Raw genomic sequence first — 17,272 nt, forward strand, 5'->3', positions numbered from 1 at the left:
TCTCGCTCTTCTCTCGCGCTCTCTCTCGCGGCTCTCGCTCTCTCTCGCTTCTTGCGGTCTCTCGCTCTCTCTCTCGCGCTCTAGCTCTCTCTCGCGGCTCTAGCTCTCTCTCTCGCGGCTCTCGCTCTCTCTCTCGCTGCTCTCGCTCTCTCTCTCGCGGCTCTGGCTCTCTCTCTCGCGGCTCTAGCTCTCTCTCTCGGCGCTTCTCTCTCGCTCTCGCTCTCTCTCGCGGCTCTCGCTCTCTCTCGCGGCTCTCGCTCTCTCTCGCGGCTCGCTCTCTCTCGTCGCTCGCTCTCTCTCGGGTCTCGCTCTCTCTCTCGCGCCTCGCTTTTCTCTCGTGGCTCTCGCTTCCTCTCGCGGTCTCGCTCTCTCCTCGCGCTCTCGCTCCGCGTCGCTTCTCTCTCGGCTCTCGCTCTCTCGTGGCTTCGCTCCTCTCTCGTCTCGCTCGCTCTCTCGCGGGTCTCGCTTTCTCTCGGCTCTCTCGCTCTCTCGGGCTCTCGCTCTCTCTCGCGTGCTTCGCTCCTCGCTCTCTCTCGTGCTCCTCGCTCTCGTCCTTCGGCTCTCGCTCTCTCTCTCGGGCTCGCTCCCTCTCCGGGTCTCGCTCTCTCTCGGTCTCCTTCTCTCTCGCGGTCTCGCTCTCTCTCTCGGGCGCTCGCTTCTCTCTCTCTCGCGGCTCGCTTCTTCCGGCGCCGCTCCTCGCCACGCTCTCTTCGGGGCGCTCGCTCTCTTCGCGCGCGCTTTCTCTCTCTCTTCGGCGCTTCTTCTCTCTCGCGGCGCTGTTCTCAGGGCGCTGCTCTCTCCCGCGCGCTCTCTCCTCTCGGGCGCTCGCTCTCCTTCGCGGCGCTGCTTTCGCTCTCTCTCATGGTCGCTCTCTCTCTCTCCTCTCTCTCGGTGCTCGCTCTCTCTCTGCGGTCTTCGCTCTCTCTCCGTGGCTCGCTCTGCTCTCTCGGCGCTCGCTCCCGCGCTCTCGCTCTCTCTCTCGCTCTCTCGCTCTCTCTCTCTCGCGCTCTCGCCGCCTCGCTCTCGGCTCTCGCTTCCTCGCTCTCTCTCTCGCGCTCTCCTCTCTCGTTCGGCTCTCGTCTCTCTCTCAGGCTCTCGCTCTCTCTCTCTCTCAGGTTTCGCTCTCTCTCGCTTCGCTTCTCCCTCCGCCTCTCGTCTCTCTTCACGCTCTCCCCGCTCCTCTCGCTCTCGCCTCTCGCCGGCTCGCCCTTCAGCGGTCCTCAAGGCTGCTCCCTCTCCGCTTCCTCCTTCGCCCTCTAGGGTCTCTGCCTCCCCGCTGTCCGCTTCGCCCTCTGCTCCCGCTTCGCTCTCGCGGTCTTTGCCCGTTTCGCCCGGCTTTGTTTCTTCGCCGCGCGTGGCGCCATCTGCCGGCATTCGCGCTCCTCGCGTCTTCGCGTCGTGCGTTTCCGCTTCTTCGCCGGGGCAGCGCTGGCTTTCGCCGTTTCGCCAGTCGCAGGGCCGGGTTCCCCCGGGTTGCGCGTCCGTCGTTTGCGGCCTTCTTCGTGGGTTCCTCGGGCTGGGGTTTTTTCGCTAGCTCGCTGCGGGTTCTCGCGTGGGGGTTCCCTCGTTGTGCCGGGTTTCTCGCGTTTCGCCGGCTTCGCGGCCGTTCTCCGCGCTGCCGCGGCGGCCGTGGGTTCCGGTTGGTTTCCGGGTTCTGCTTCGTTCGCGTGGCCTGGTGTCTTGCGGGTGGCGGGCTCGGCTCGTGGCTTCTCTTCGCTCGCTGCTGCGGTCTCTCTCGCCTCGCTCGTGGCCTCCGCTCTCTCTCTCTCTCTCGTGCCTCCGTCTCTCTCTCTCTCTCGTGCCTCCGTCTCTCTCTCTCTCTCGTGCCTCCGTCTCTCTCTCTCTCTCGTGCCTCCGTTCTCTCTCTCTCTCGTGCCTCCGCTCCTCTCTCTCTCTCTCTCGTGCCTCCGCTCTCTCTCTCTCTCTCGTGCCTCCGTCTCTCTCTCTCTCGTGCCTCCGTCTCTCTCTCTCTCTCGTGCCTCCGTCTCTCTCTCTCTCTCTCGTGCCTCCGTCTCTCTCTCTCTCGTGCCTCCGTCTCTCTCTCTCTCGTGCCTCCGTCTCTCTCTCTCTCTCGTGCCTCCGTCTCTCTCTCTCTCTCGTGCCTCCGTCTCTCTCTCTCTCTCGTGCCTCCGTTCTCTCTCTCTCTCGTGCCTCCGTCTCTCTCTCTCTCTCGTGCCTCCGTCTCTCTCTCTCTCTCGTGCCTCCGTCTCTCTCTCTCTCGTGCCTCCGTCTCTCTCTCTCTCTCGTGCCTCCGTCTCTCTCTCTCTCGTGCCTCCGTCTCTCTCTCTCTCGTGCCTCCGTCTCTCTCTCTCTCTCTCGTGCCTCTGTGCTCTCGTCTCTCTCTCTCTCTCGTGCCTCCTCCGTCTCTCTCTCTCTCTCTCGTGCCTCCTCCGTCTCTCTCTCTCTCTCGTGCCTCCTCGTCTCTCTCTCTCTCTCGTGCCTCCTCCGTCTCTCTCTCTCTCTCTCGTGCCTCCTCCGTCTCTCTCTCTCTCTCTCGTGCCTCCTCCGTCTCTCTCTCTCTCTCTCGTGCCTCCTCCGTCTCTCTCTCTCTCTCTCTCTCGTGCCTCCTCCGTCTCTCTCTCTCTCTCTCGTGCCTCCTCCGTCTCTCTCTCTCTCTCTCGTGCCTCCTCCGTCTCTCTCTCTCTCTCTCGTGCCTCCTCCGTCTCTCTCTCTCTCTCTCTCGTGCCTCCTCCGTCTCTCTCTCTCTCTCGTGCCTCCTCCGTCTCTCTCTCTCTCTCTCTCGTGCCTCCTCCGTCTCTCTCTCTCTCTCTCGTGCCTCCTCCGTCTCTCTCTCTCTCTCTCGTGCCTCCTCCGTCTCTCTCTCTCTCTCTCGTGCCTCCTCCGTTCTCTCTCTCTCTCTCGTGCCTCCGTCTCTCTCTCTCTCGTGCTCCTCCGTCTCTCTCTCTCTCTCGTGCCTCCGTCTTCTCTCTCTCTCTCGTGCCTCCGTCTCTCTCTCTCTCTCGTGCCTCCGTCTCTCTCTCTCTCTCTCGGGCCTCCGTCCCTCTCTCTCTCTCTCGGGCCTCCGTCCTCTCTCTCTCTCTCGTGCCTCCCCTCTCTCTCTCTCTCGTGCCTCCGCTCTCTCTCTCTCTCGTGCCTCCTCTCTCTCTCTCTCTCGTGCCTCCCTCTCTCTCGCTCTCTCTCGTGCCTCCGTCTCTCTCTCTCTCTCTCGTGCCTCCTCCGTCTCTCTCTCTCTCTCGTGCCTCCGTCTCTCTCGCTCTCTCTCGTGCCTCCGTCTCTCTCTCTCTCTCGTGCCTCCGTCTCTCTCTCGTGTCTCCGTTCTCTCTCTCTCTCTCTCGTGCCTCCGTCTCTCTCTCTCTCTCTCTCGTGCCTCCGTCTCTCTCTCTCTCTCGGGCCTCCGTCTCTCTCTCTCTCTCTCTCGTGCCTCCGCTCTCTCTCTCTCTCTCGGGCCTCCGTCTCTCTCTCTCTCTCGGCTCTCTCTCTCTCTCGTGCCTCCTCTCTCTCTCTCTCGTGCCTCCCTCTCTCTCTCTCTCGTGCCTCCTCTCTCTCTCTCTCTCGTGCCTCCCTCTCTCTCTCTCTCTCTCGTGCCTCCGTCTCTCTCGCTCTCTCTCGTGCCTCCGTCTCTCTCGCTCTCTCTCGTGCCTCCTCCGTCTCTCTCTCTCTCTCGTGCCTCCGTCTCTCTCTCTCTCTCGTGCCTCCGTCTCTCTCTCTCTCGTGCCTCCGTTCTCTCTCTCTCTCTCTCGTGCCTCCGTCTCTCTCTCTCTCTCTCGTGCCTCCGTCTCTCTCTCTCTCTCTCGTGCCTCCGTCCTCTCTCTCTCTCTCGTGCCTCCGTCTCTCTCTCTCTCTCTCGTGCCTCCGTCTCTCTCTCTCTCTCGTGCCTCCGTCTCTCTCTCTCTCGCGTGCCTCCGTCTCTCTCTCTCTCGTGCCTCCGTCTCTCTCTCTCTCTCGTGCCTCCGTTCTCTCTCTCTCTCGTGCCTCCGTCTCTCTCTCTCTCGTGCCTCCGTCTCTCTCTCTCTCTCGTGCCTCCGTCTTCTCTCTCTCTCGTGCCTCCGTCTCTCTCTCTCTCGTGCCTCCGTCTCTCTCTCTCTCTCGTGCCTCCGTCCTCTCTCTCTCTCTCGTGCCTCCGTCTCTCTCTCTCTCGTGCTCTCCTCTCGTCTCTCTCTCTCTCTCGTGCCTCCTCCGTCTCTCTCTCTCTCGTGCCTCCTCCGTCTCTCTCTCTCTCTCTCGTGCCTCCGTCTCTCTCTCTCTCTCGTGCCTCCGTCTCTCTCTCTCTCTCTCGTGCCTCCTCCGTCTCTCTCTCTCTCTCTCGTGCCTCCTCCGTCTCTCTCTCTCTCTCGTGCCTCCTCCGTCTCTCTCTCTCTCTCGTGCCTCCTCCGTCTCTCTCTCTCTCGTGCCTCCTCCGTCTCTCTCTCTCGTGCCTCCTCCGTCTCTCTCTCTCTCTCTCGTGCCTCCTCCGTCTCTCTCTCTCTCTCTCGTGCCTCCTCCGTCTCTCTCTCTCTCTCGTGCCTCCTCCGTCTCTCTCTCTCTCTCTCGTGCCTCCTCCGTTCTCTCTCTCTCTCTCTCTCGTGCCTCCTCCCTCTCTCTCTCTCTCTCTCTCGTGCCTCCTCCGTCTCTCTCTCTCTCTCTCTCGTGCCTCCTCCGTCTCTCTCTCTCTCTCTCGTGCCTCCTCCGTCTCTCTCTCTCTCTCTCGTGCCTCCTCCGTTCTCTCTCTCTCTCTCTCGTGCCTCCTCCGTCTCTCTCTCTCTCTCTCTCGTGCCTCCTCCGTCTCTCTCTCTCTCTCTCGTGCCTCCTCCGTCTCTCTCTCTCTCTCTCGTGCCTCCTCTCTCTCTCTCTCTCTCTCGTGCCTCCGTCTCTCTCTCTCTTTCGTGCCTCCGTCTCTCTCTCTCTCTCGTGCCTCCGTCTCTCTCTCTCTCTCGTGCCTCCGTCTCTCTCTCTCTCTCGTGCCTCCGTCTCTCTCTCTCTCTCTCGTGCCTCCGTCTCTCTCTCTCTCTCTCGTGCCTCCGTCTCTCTCTCTCTCTCGTGCCTCCGTCTCTCTCTCTCTCTCTCGTGCCTCCCGTCTCTCGCTCTCTCTCGTGCCTCCCTCTCTCTCTCTCTCTCGTGCCTCCGTCTCTCTCGCTCTCTCTCGTGCCTCCGTCTCTCTCTCTCTCTCGTGCCTCCGTCTCTCTCTCTCTCTCTCGTGCCTCCGTCTCTCTCTCTCTCTCGTGCCTCTCGTCTCTCTCTCGTGCCTCCGTCTCTCTCTCTCTCGTGCCTCCGTCTCTCTCTCTCTCTCTCGTGCCTCCGTTCTCTCTCTCTCTCTCGTGCCTCCGTCTCTCTCTCTCTCTCGGGCCTCCGTCTCTCTCTCTCTCTCGGGCCTCCGTCTCTCTCTCTCTCTCGGGCCTCCGTCTCTCTCTCTCTCTCGGGCCTCCGTCCTCTCTCTCTCTCTCGTGCCTCCGTCTCTCTCTCTCTCTCGTGCCTCCGTCCCTCTCTCTCTCTCTCGTGCCTCCGTCCCTCTCTCTCTCTCTCGTGCCTCCGTCTCTCTCTCTCTCTCTCTCGTGCCTCCTCCGTCTCTCTCTCTCTCTCGTGCCTCCCTCTCTCTCTCTCTCGTGCCTCCCTCTCTCTCGCTCTCTCTCGTGCCTCCTCCGTCTCTCTCTCTCTCTCGTGCCTCCGTCTCTCTCGCTCTCTCTCGTGCCTCCTCCGTCTCTCTCTCGTGCCTCCTCCGTCTCTCTCTCTCTCTCGTGCCTCCGTTCTCTCTCTCTCTCTCGTGCCTCCGTCTCTCTCTCTCTCTCGTGCCTCCGTCTCTCTCTCTCTCTCGTGCCTCCGTCTCTCTCTCTCTCTCGTGCCTCCGTCTCTCTCTCTCTCTCTCTCTCGTGCCTCCGTCTCTCTCTCTCTCTCTCTCGTGCCTCCGTCTCTCTCTCTCTCTCTCTCGTGCCTCCGTCTCTCTCTCTCTCTCTCGTGCCTCCGTCTCTCTCTCTCTGGCGTCTCTCTCGCTCTCTCGTGCCTCCTCCGTCTCTCTCTCTCTCTCGTGCCTCCGTCTCTCTCTCTCTCGTGCCTCCGTCTCTCTCTCTCTCTCTCTCGTGCCTCCGTCTCTCTCTCGTGCCTCTCCGTCTCTCTCTCGTGCCTCCGTCTCTCTCTCTCGTGCCTCCGTCTCTCTCTCTCTCTCGTGCCTCTCTCTCTCTCTCTCTCTGCCTCTCTCTCTCTCTCTCGTGCCTCCGTCTCTCTCTCTCTCGTGCCTCCGTCTCTCTCTCTCTCTCTCTCTCTCTCGTGCCTCCGTCTCTCATGTGTCTCTGTGTGTTGCAGGTGTTTGACAACTATGCTGTAACTGTAATGATAGGAGGGGAGCCTTACACCCTGGGCTTGTTTGACACTGCAGGTACAGTCTCCACTGTGAATTGTGGATTCAAATAAACTATTTAAAATGTGTGTCCTTGCTGTTTTAGACTAGGGTGTGTCCTGATCTCTATAAAGTGGGGAGTTTTGGCTCTGCCTCAGTCTGATTAAAGACACACCCTACCTTCTCTGGATGGCCTGAATGCTGATGCCAATGTCCCTTAGTGTGTGTCGGTGTATACATGGAAGTGCATGTTTAGAGTGTACCTAACAAAGGTTGTAACCCATGTGTTCCAGGTGTGTGTGTGTGTGTAGGCTAACGTTGTGTGTTCTCTCTCTCCCCCCAGGTCAGGAGGACTACGACAGGTTACGACCTCTGAGTTATCCCCAGACAGATGTCTTCCTCGTCTGTTTCTCCGTCGTATCCCCCTCCTCCTTCGAAAATGTCAAAGAAAAGGTTGGCCTTCTCTTCCTCCCATCTTCTGCTGCTGCCTCTCTTCCGGTCTCTCCTCCCCGTGTCACTCACTCTAACCCGTGTGTTCCAGTGGGTTCCAGAGATCACCCACCACTGTCCAAAGACCCCGTTCCTGTTGGTGGGGACTCAGATTGATCTGCGAGACGACCCGTCCACCATAGAGAAGCTGGCCAAGAACAAGCAGAAGCCCATCACTCTTGAGACGGCAGAGAAACTGGCCAAAGACCTCAAGGCCGTCAAATATGTGGAGTGCTCAGCCCTCACGCAGGTAAGACCACACACACACGCAATCCCCACGCATGTATGAGCGAAGAGACCCGTGCTACACGCCCCCAGCCTAGCACATGCAAGTCCCTTCCACAAACACGTTAGAACATCAGCCTGAGTCACTCCCACACATCTTCACAATCCTGAAATCACACAGGACACTTGCAGCTAAGTTTTCTCTCTTGTCTCTGGTCAACTGAAGTTTTGTTTCAATGCTACATATCTGTCACGGCTCAAAGAAACAAGAAAGTGGATGGAGAAGGGTACATGCAGAGTTTTGGTCCACAGACTGGCTGCGTGTTGTTGTATCGTGACCTTTATGACAGGAGGTACTAGTTCCTGAAGCCACAACGTGTCTGGTGCCCAGTCTGGTGCCCGGTCTGGCTGTTCCCCGTGAATCACTACAGTAGCAGTATACTTCTATATGTCAATATGCATATTGTATTTGCGTCAGTAGAGTAAGTACCTATTAAGCCCACCTCCATCTGTGGATTGAAATAAAATGTTTGTTTCAACTAATTCATCTGGTTATATCGATCAACTTTTATTCTTAGCCAATCTTATGTTTTATTATACATTTGACTGTTGAGTTCCCACTAGTGGCCAGTTTCAAAGCTGTAAAGTGTTTTTTAGGCTCCTGTCAGATAAGCACATTGTTTTTCAGAAATGGTTAATAGCTTCTCCAATAAGTGACCGTACTTCATATATAAAATTAGGAGATGAATGTGCTTATGTATTGATATGATAGTATATTTCATGACTATTTCTTACCATTTGAAAATATGGCTTTTAATTGCTAGCGGTCGTGCCTGTATGTCAGTTACACAGTAGCAACTTGAACTACAGCAAGGTAATAGATTTCAGGCATTCACAGCTTACATCTTTAAATGCGTTTTGTCGTATTTTACGGTTAAATTAACCCTGCATTGTTATACATAAATGTGAAATTTACAAAAACAGCATTTCTCAGGTGTGCTTAAAGGTTACAGGAGCACAAAAAGAACCCCTTCTATACAGAATGTAAATGACTATAAAGCAATATTGTTAAATATGATCAATACTAACTTTGCATAATATTGTAAACTATAGTGTATATTTATACCCCAAACCATTGGTTTCCAAATATTTTATGAGTAGACTTTGCTATTGTCTTTTTCACCATAAATCACTGTGCCAATTAAGCCCAGTATGCGCCAGTTAAGCCCAGAATGCGCCAGTTAAGCCCAGAATGCGCCAGTTAAGCCCAGAATGCGCCAGTTAAGCCCAGAATGCGCCAGTTAAGCCCAGAATGCGCCAGTTAAGCCCAGAATGCGCCAGTTAAGCCCAGAATGCGCCAGTTAAGCCCAGTATGCATTGAAACATGGGGTAGTGTGTTTCTCTAATATTCAATGAGCATAAATGTTTTTTTTGTTCAGATTTAGAAACCTCTGCAGTCCAAGACTTTTGTGGGATATCAGGGCTAGAATACCTCCAAGTGGTGGACAAATGAGGGACAAGAAGACGTTTGGGTGGGGGCACGTTTGGGTGGGGGCATTGTCATATTGTCTTTCATTCATCCACCTGACCGTTTTTTTTTGGTCCACCACCTGTACCTTTTTAATGCGCAGTAGAGGGAGATTTGAAACTGTTTCAGACAGGCTTTAGGAAGACAAGTTGAACTAATTAACAATAATAACAGCAAATGTGAATCAGCGTTCAGATAATTCAATGAATGTTGCATGGCTTCTTATCCACGGAGGACCAGTGTGGGTGCAGGGTTGTGTTCTAACCAGACCATGGCTTACTATCCACAGAGGACCAGTGTGGGTGCAGGGTTGTGTTCTAACCAGACCATGGCTTCCTATCCACAGAGGACCAGTGTGAGTGCAGGGTTGTGTTCTAACCAGACCATGGCTTCCTATCCACAGAGGACCAGTGTGGGTGCAGGGTTGTGTTCTAACCAGACCATGGCTTCTTATCCACGGAGGACCAGTGTGGGTGCAGGGTTGTGTTCTAACCAGACCATGGCTTCTTATCCACAGAGGACCAGTGTGGGTGCAGGGTTGTGTTCTAACCAGACCATGGCTTCCTATCCACAGAGGACCAGTGTGGGTGCAGGGTTGTGTTCTAACCAGACCATGGCTTCCTATCCACAGAGGACCAGTGTGAGTGCAGGGTTGTGTTCTAACCAGACCATGGCTTCCTATCCACAGAGGACCAGTGTGGGTGCAGGGTTGTGTTCTAACCAGACCATGGCTTCCTATCCACGGAGGACCAGTGTGGGTGCAGGGTTGTGTTCTAACCAGACCATGGCTTCCTATCCACAGAGGACCAGTGTGGGTGCAGGGTTGTGTTCTAACCAGACCATGGCTTCTTATCCACGGAGGACCAGTGTGGGTGCAGGGTTGTGTTCTAACCAGACCATGGCTTCCTATCCACAGAGGACCAGTGTGGGTGCAGGGTTGTGTTCTAACCAGACCATGGCTTCCTATCCACAGAGGACCAGTGTGGGTGCAGGGTTGTGTTCTAACCAGACCATGGCTTCTTATCCACGGAGGACCAGTGTGGGTGCAGGGTTGTGTTCTAACCAGACCATGGCTTCTTATCCACAGAGGACCAGTGTGGGTGCAGGGTTGTGTTCTAACCAGACCATGGCTTCTTATCCACGGAGGACCAGTGTGGGTGCAGGGTTGTGTTCTAACCAGACCATGGCTTCTTATCCACAGAGGACCAGTGTGGGTGCAGGGTTGTGTTCTAACCGGACCATGGCTTCCTATCCACAGAGGACCAGTGTGGGTGCAGGGTTGTGTTCTAACCAGACCATGGCTTCCTATCCACAGAGGACCAGTGTGGGTGCAGGGTTGTGTTCTAACCAGACCATGGCTTCCTATCCACAGAGGACCAGTGTGGGTGCAGGGTTGTGTTCTAACCAGACCATGGCTTCTTATCCACAGAGGACCAGTGTGGGTGCAGGGTTGTGTTCTAACCAGACCATGGCTTCCTATCCACAGAGGACCAGTGTGGGTGCAGGGTTGTGTTCTAACCAGACCATGGCTTCCTATCCACAGAGGACCAGTGTGGGTGCAGGGTTGTGTTCTAACCAGACCATGGCTTCCTATCCACAGAGGACCAGTGTGGGTGCAGGGTTGTGTTCTAACCAGACCATGGCTTCCTATCCACAGAGGACCAGTGTGGGTGCAGGGTTGTGTTCTAACCAGGCCATAACACACCTGATTCAACTAATCATGTCTTGCTTGAAGTCTGATTAGTTTAATCAGGTGTGTACTTGTTGGCAAGAACAAAACCCCTAAGTCCACATTGAGTAGAAATGATCTGTTTATACTGATCTTGCCTAAAGTTGTTAAAATCTAATTTGATTTGTAAACTGGTTGTTTGTAGCCCTGATTTCAGATTTTTTTAATTTTATATACCTTTATTTAACTAGGCAAGTCAGTTAAGAACAAATTCTTATTTACAATGACGGCCTAGGAACAGTGGGTTAACTGCCTTGTTCAGAGGGCAGAATGACAGATTTGTACCCTGTCAGCTCGGAGATTTGAACTTGCGACCTTTCGGTTATTAGTCCAACGCTCTTACCACTAGGCTGGCAGCCGTGGTATTTGAACGACTGGAAATGAATTGGATCATTTAAGAGGTGGGCTCATTTGGAACACTCATGGGTTTAAAGGATACACTCGGAACCCATTCAGCCCAGTCTGGAATTTTGACTGATTTGATCAAATATGTTTGTCTTATATAACATTTTTTTTAAAGTAAAGTCATAAAATTTCACGCGGTTAATCTTTAATTTTATATCAACTTATCTTACAAAAATTAGGGCAGTATATGTTAAATGTCTCAACAAAAGGTTCTGGTTGGCTTAATAGGTACTCTTACTCTGTAGATCCACACATATGGCCTAGTCTTGTTCTAAGTAGTGCAGCTGCTGTCAGCAGTCTTATCAGTTGGCCACATTCAGTAAGGTGCAATATTTTTACTTTCAGACATTTCTTTTTGTCTGAAGTTGGTTGTCGACATCGATTAAAACACCCAATTTTCCATCAGCCTGTTGTGCAGTGGTCTTCTTGAGCTGCACAAACAACCAACGTCCAACTCTTGGCAGTAAAACATTGTATTGGCAAACAATCGTATATTAACAGGCTGCCATTTAGATGGAGAAATATAGTCCTTGTTATCATTCCGTTGAGCTCATAACAGGGGTAGGCAACTTGTCGGAGCGGATGGTTGGGGGTTGAAATATAATTATAATTTGTGAACTGCAAATTGACCACAACTAAGCCAAACATACCTGTCATACCTTCATTACATTGAGACACGATCACATCTCTTTTTAATTCGTGGGAATACTTGGGAACAGAATTACATACTTTTTTAGCTGAATTCCTGGTGATTTTACGGTCAATTTTGACCAAAAACATAAATCTGGCCTGTTGCCGACCACAGTCATAAGAGATGGGAAAACTGAAGGAGTACAGCGATCACCTCCCTCTCATACGGCCATCTTGTGCCCTACGGTGTTACTTTACTGTAACGGAAACAATGGGCCCTAGTGGATCTAAACTGTGGCCAAGTTTAGGTCTCCCTTCCCAACCCCATCTTGTCTCTTCCTCTCCTGCGCTGCCCTGGCGTCCTGCCCCCGTCCTTCCTCTCTCTAGACCAGCTTCCCCTGCCGTAAGAGCTGCTGATGCAATATCCTGTTTCCTGTGTGACTGTTCTGCCTGCCAGTCAGATGTTGCGCCTAACCACCCGTCCTGGGCCAGATGTTCTTTGCTCCTGATAGTGAAGGTTGGGACAGGGGTGTAGGGTCATTTGATCCTAGATCTGTGGGTCAGGGAAGCTTCAGCTCCGATCTCGCAGGGCAGCATCTCCATAGTCTAGAGGCTTCCTCATCTCCTCTACCAACTTTAGATCTACTGTAAAACATTAGCTATCTTCCAGTCCTCTTTAGTCTCCTTGTGCTCTGTTCTTAGATTTTCTACACAATGTTGCACTCACTCTTTCTCTTTCTACCCTCTCCCTCTGTATTTTCCCCTCAATTTGTTCTTGCCTCTACTTCCCCTTCTCTTTTTCTCCCTTTTCCACTCCCTCATTCCCTATCCTATTTTCTTCTCTCTGCTCATCTCAACCCTTTTTCTCTCTCTGTTTGCTGTGCTAACTGTTGTCGTTTTCTCCCCTCCCCTTTGTCGTTATAGCGAGGGCTGAAGAATGTATTTGATGAAGCTATCCTAGCCGCCCTAGAGCCACCAGAGACGCAAAGAAAGAGGAAGTGCTGTATATTCTAATGTCTTTCTCTCCTTGTCTGCTGCTTACTTTTAGTTTAAACTCTTAAAGCTATCCCCTGTATCCACTTCCCCTTTACCACAGTGTTACTTAATATTGAGTGTGCCATGACTCTTCCTTCCCTCCCCTTTTTGTTTGTTGTCCTCATGGCCTTACTGTGCCTGAAGGACTGTGTCTGTTGCTCTTGGGTTTTCTCAGATTTAACAATGCTGACATTGGGTTTGGTTAATCACATCACTTATCCTCTCAGGGCAAATCTCAAATGACACCCTATAACCCATAGTGGACCAAGTAGTGTACTTTGTGGGAATTAGGATGTGATTTGAGACACGGCCCATGTCTTCTTCTTTGGTTAGTGTTTGTCCTCCTGTTATGGTATTGTTTGGAGAGTCCAGAGTTAAGGGAGTGTCTGATTTACTTGACTCCACAGCATTGTGATTTAAGCACCAATTCTACGAGCCGCCATGATTCCTAATGTTGATGTATTTTTTTGTACTACTGCTGGTGTATGACAAGACTGAGGTGTGACCGTGGTGACATTTAGGGCTGTCAAGTGCCAGAGCCACAGATGGAGAGTTTGGCCATCCTGGTTTCAACTGAAAAGCACACCAGTGCTATTAGATGATGTCACGGAAGCCATGTTGGCACCTTTTGGGCAGTGTGGACTGATGACAGAGCGTTGAACTTTAATGAATTAGAGCTGGAACCCAGGAGCAGCATCACGGGGTCCAAACTCTCTTTCTGTTCTACTCTGTAATGTTCCATTGCTGCAGTTCATATCCAGCCGTCTTGGGAGTTTAAAAAGATTAAAAAGCTAATATAATTGTGTGGAATTATTTGTGAAATGAATGAATAAAGGACTACTAAAATTGCTATCCTTTTCCTCTGCCTCTCCTTTCCTTCCTCTATCTACGGGGACAGCTGGATAGCAGCTCAGTAGTGCTTGGTCGTCTGGCCGCACAGCCTCCTAGACCAGTATGATATAGAGCCTAAACTCTGGGTCAAATATGAGTCTTGCCATAGGTTTTCTATAGGGTTTCTAGAGTTTCCCTGAACAGAGGGAAACATGGGGTTCTTGCTCTGCTCATAAAACTGTATTGTAGGACTCACATGATATGGCCCAAGGCATTCCTTCCAATCCTAAGCTGCTCTAACAACAATAAGGAGAGCAGAAACGGGCTGCTCTGACTAATTACATGTTGATCTGCAGACGCCATGGGAAGTTCTGGCTAACAGTAGGGGCTTTAGTGATCAGGGTAAACCTGTATGTGTTTCTCAACACCTTTTGATTTTAGTGCTCTGACTGGTATGGTTGTTTATACTTGAATTCCCTTGGGCCCTGTGTGTGTGTGTGTGTGTGTGTGTGTGTGTGTGTGTGTGTGTGTGTGTGTGTGTGTGTGTGTCTCTCTGAGCCCATGTCCTCTCGTACCTCCACTTTCTTGTTTCCCCGGCCTTTGTTTTGAACGCTCACTGCCCGATCCGACTTCACTTTGACATGAATCAATGCAGGTAGTATTACTATTTTCCTTGGTTGATAATATCCCCAGCTGTCTTTGTTCATTTCCAGCCCTCTCTATGAGGATGAAGTATCCTGAGTTTTTATTTCCTTTTATGTCTAATGCTGTTTTAGTTTGCACTTGATCTTTTGACCCCTTTGTGTTGTATTAAGTTGAATGCCCTTCGTTGAGCCTGTGTGTGTGTGTGTGTGTGTGTGTGTGTGTGTGTGTGTTGCCCCTTTGTTGAGCCTGTGTGTTTGTTTTTATCCACAGAAAGGCCTAAAGAATGTGTTTGATGAGGCGATACTGGCTGCGCTGGAGCCTCCCGAGCCCAAGAAGAAACGCAAATGTGTGCTGCTATGAATGACCCCAACCCTCACACACACATGTACACCCTCCCCCTTCACCCCCCCCATCCCCTCCTCCCTTGCTCTGCTAAGGCTGATTGACAGCCATGTACTCTGAAGCGAAGTATAGAAACAAACAAAAGTTTCAGATTAGACTCTGCAATAAGGAGCGATGAGTTGATCCATCCCTGTGTTCACCCAGCGGACCAACGGGAAGAAAGGCACAGAAGAGAACCTAACCCAGCTTGTAACCGTGACTACCCTGGCCACACTCCCATTCCAGTTACAACAGTCAGAGTCTTCAGATGAAGGACAGAGAGAGACGGGTGCATCTCAGTAGGCTCAAGTGGATTTCTCATTTGTTTCCCTTTCTTTACACTGGTCTCCAAGTAAATAGTTAGGGAAAGGAATATGATGGATGCCTACTGGGCATTGGCTTTAAATATCAGTGAAGATGAAAGGGAAGGAGACAAGGAGAGGCAGTAACTATAGTCTATTGAGATTCAGCCCTGCACTCAAGGAGAAGGCCAAAACATGCCCCCTTTTACTCTCCAAAGGGTTTGAACCTTCCAGGTGGTTAAATAACACAGGCTGTCATACAGGTGACATAGAATGTTGTAGGGTTGACGTAAGCTGTCAAGGTGTCATAACCGCTCATTGGTGATGGGGTAGCAGGCTGATTTAAAGTATGACATTTATACTGTCTTTGTTGATTTGGCTCTGAGCCACCTAGTTCCTCTGTACTTCTGATAGACCTATGCTCCGCCTCCAAATGAAATGGCTGCCTGAGTGACAGCTTGACACGCTGCTGTATTATTAAGCTCCACCCCTCTTGTCGAGCACATCAAGCGCCCAATCCCACTGCTCCACCTCCAACACCACCTGATGAAGCAAAGTAGCCATTTTTAATTTGTGTTCTTTGCCAACGTCGCCCCTCCCTTCCAAGTGACAGAACAGTCTGCCATTTTAATGATCAATCCCAAATCAGCCCCTACCACCTGGGCTCTTTAGTAAATCCAAATCAAGTAGATGGGGAAACTTTATGGCCATACTGCTTAAACTGATCCAATCCTTTCAGAACTGTACTGTAGGGGAAGAGGTTAGAGTGGACTAGGGACTGGCATTACTGAACAACTAAAGGCATCCTGTCGCGATGGGTCTTGATGCAGGAATTGGCCTTTTGAAGCAGGGAACTTAAACAGTGTTAGCAGAAGAAGTGGTTGCCAGGGACCAAGGGAGAGTTAGCTGAACATTGTCTCAACGTTATGGTAACCATGGAACTATTAGTGAAGCTGACTTGTTCTAAGCAACGTTCTGTTGTGTGTACACCGTGGCCATATTTTGTCCCATTTGGATTGTTAATGAATTGATGCTTATAGCATCAGTATTCTGTGACACAAGAATTGTGTGCCTTTCTCAGTGTTCCATATTGTCATGCTGCAATGGCAATGCTATTGTGCCGCCATGCTAGGTGTACCTCCTAAAAAATCTGTGGTATGAGGGACTGTGTTGGTTCTATTACTTGTAATTCTATGGTGGTAACGTTGTGGTAATGCCTGTAGGTAAGCCCCTGGTCTCCTCTGCGATCATAGGTTAACAGATTTAATAATAATGTAAGCTGGCACATGCGTCAATGTAGGCTCCAGATGTTTTTACCAAAATCTGTTTTATTTTTTTTATTTTAATTTGAAAAAGGTTACTTCCTATCCTTTTACATTTAGGGTCCGGAACTCAGCTGAACTCTGACACACCAGCTACAAACACCAATGACCTCCAATGACAGAGAAAATGTCTGTCAAACCTGGATTGTGATTGGTTGGTTGACACTGGTGGCTCCGAGGTTGGGTTGACATCCAGACCAAGTTATTGTTATTATAACTGTTGTTGTTTTGGTGCGAAACCAAATGCTTTGTCTTACGTCTCCGTTCTTTGTATATGCATTCTTTGAAACAAATATTAAACTTATACCTTAATTGCCTTTACTCCTTTTTATTGTCCGTTCTTATTTATCAGGCAGTTTACCGAATTATGAGGTGGTGCTCAAGGGACAAATGCACTACATGACCAAAAGTATGTGGACACCTGCTTGTCAAACATCTCATTCCAAAATCATGGGCATTAATATGGAGTTGGTCCCCCTTTGCTGCTATAACAGCCTCCACTCTTCTGGGAAGGCTGTCCACTAGATGTTGGAACTAGAGGTCGACCGATTTATGATTTTTCAACGCTGATACCGATTATTGGAGGACCAAAAAAACGCTGCCGATTTTTTTTTATTTTTTTTATTTTATTTTTTTATTTTTATTACATAAATAAAAAATCATAGTATTAATAAATACATTTACAAAATGTATTAAAGAAACGTATGTATATTTCTAATAATGACAATTACAACAATACTGAAAGAACACTTATTTTACTTAATATAATACATCAATAAAATCAATTTAGTCTCATAAGTAATGAAACATGTTCAATTTGGTTTAAATAATGCAAAAACGAAGTGTTGGAGAAGAAAGTAAAAGTGCAATATGTGCCATGTAAGAAAGCTAACGTTTAAGTGCCTTGCTCAGAACATGAGAACATATGAAAGCTGGTGGTTCCTTTTAACATGAGTCTTCAATATTCCCAGGTAAGAAGTTTTAGGTTGTAGTTATTATAGGAATTATAGGACTATTTCTCTCTATACCATTTGTATTTCATATACCTTTGACTATTGGATGTTCTTATAGGCACTTCAGTATTGCCAGTGTAACAGTATAGCTTCCGTCCCTCTCCTCGCTCCTACCTGGGCTCGAACCGGGAACACATCGACAACAGCCACCCTCGAAGCATTGTTACCCATCACTCTACAATTGCCGCGGCCTTTGCAGAGCAAGGGGAACAACTACTCCAAGTCTCAGAGCGAGTGACGTCACCGATTTAAACGATATTAGCCCGCACCCCGTTAACTAGCTAGCAATTTCACATCGGTTACACCAGCCTAATCTCGGGAGTTGATAGGCTTGACGTCATAAACAGCTTAATGCTTGAAGCACAGCGAAGAGCTGCTGGCAAAACGCACGAAAGTGCTGTTTGAATGAATGCTTACGAGCCTGCTGCTGCCTACCACCGCTCAGTCAGACTGCTATATCAAATCATAG

General features: G+C 50.7%; 1 protein-coding gene across 3 annotated transcripts in view; it reads left to right on the forward strand.

Annotated features, from left to right (window-relative positions):
* The window catches only part of LOC106565619 (cell division control protein 42 homolog), a 34,265-nt gene extending 18,154 nt beyond the window's left edge, over positions 1-16,111 (forward strand). For 2 of the 3 annotated variants that reach the window (XM_014132923.2, XM_014132924.2), the window contains exons 3-6: positions 6,235-6,307; positions 6,612-6,721; positions 6,810-7,007; positions 14,056-16,111. In XM_014132923.2, the coding sequence (XP_013988398.1) occupies positions 6,235-6,307; positions 6,612-6,721; positions 6,810-7,007; positions 14,056-14,145 (471 nt within the window). In that variant the 3' untranslated portion in view covers positions 14,146-16,111. Of the gene's footprint in view, positions 1-6,234; positions 6,308-6,611; positions 6,722-6,809; positions 7,008-12,198; positions 13,160-14,055 lie in introns of those variants that run through there. The other variant, XM_045691682.1, reaches the window with a different exon arrangement.
* Positions 16,112-17,272: the final 1,161 nt, after the last annotated feature.

Source organism: Salmo salar, chromosome ssa12, assembly GCF_905237065.1.
Source record: "Salmo salar chromosome ssa12, Ssal_v3.1, whole genome shotgun sequence".
NCBI classification, from domain to species: domain Eukaryota; kingdom Metazoa; phylum Chordata; class Actinopteri; order Salmoniformes; family Salmonidae; genus Salmo; species Salmo salar.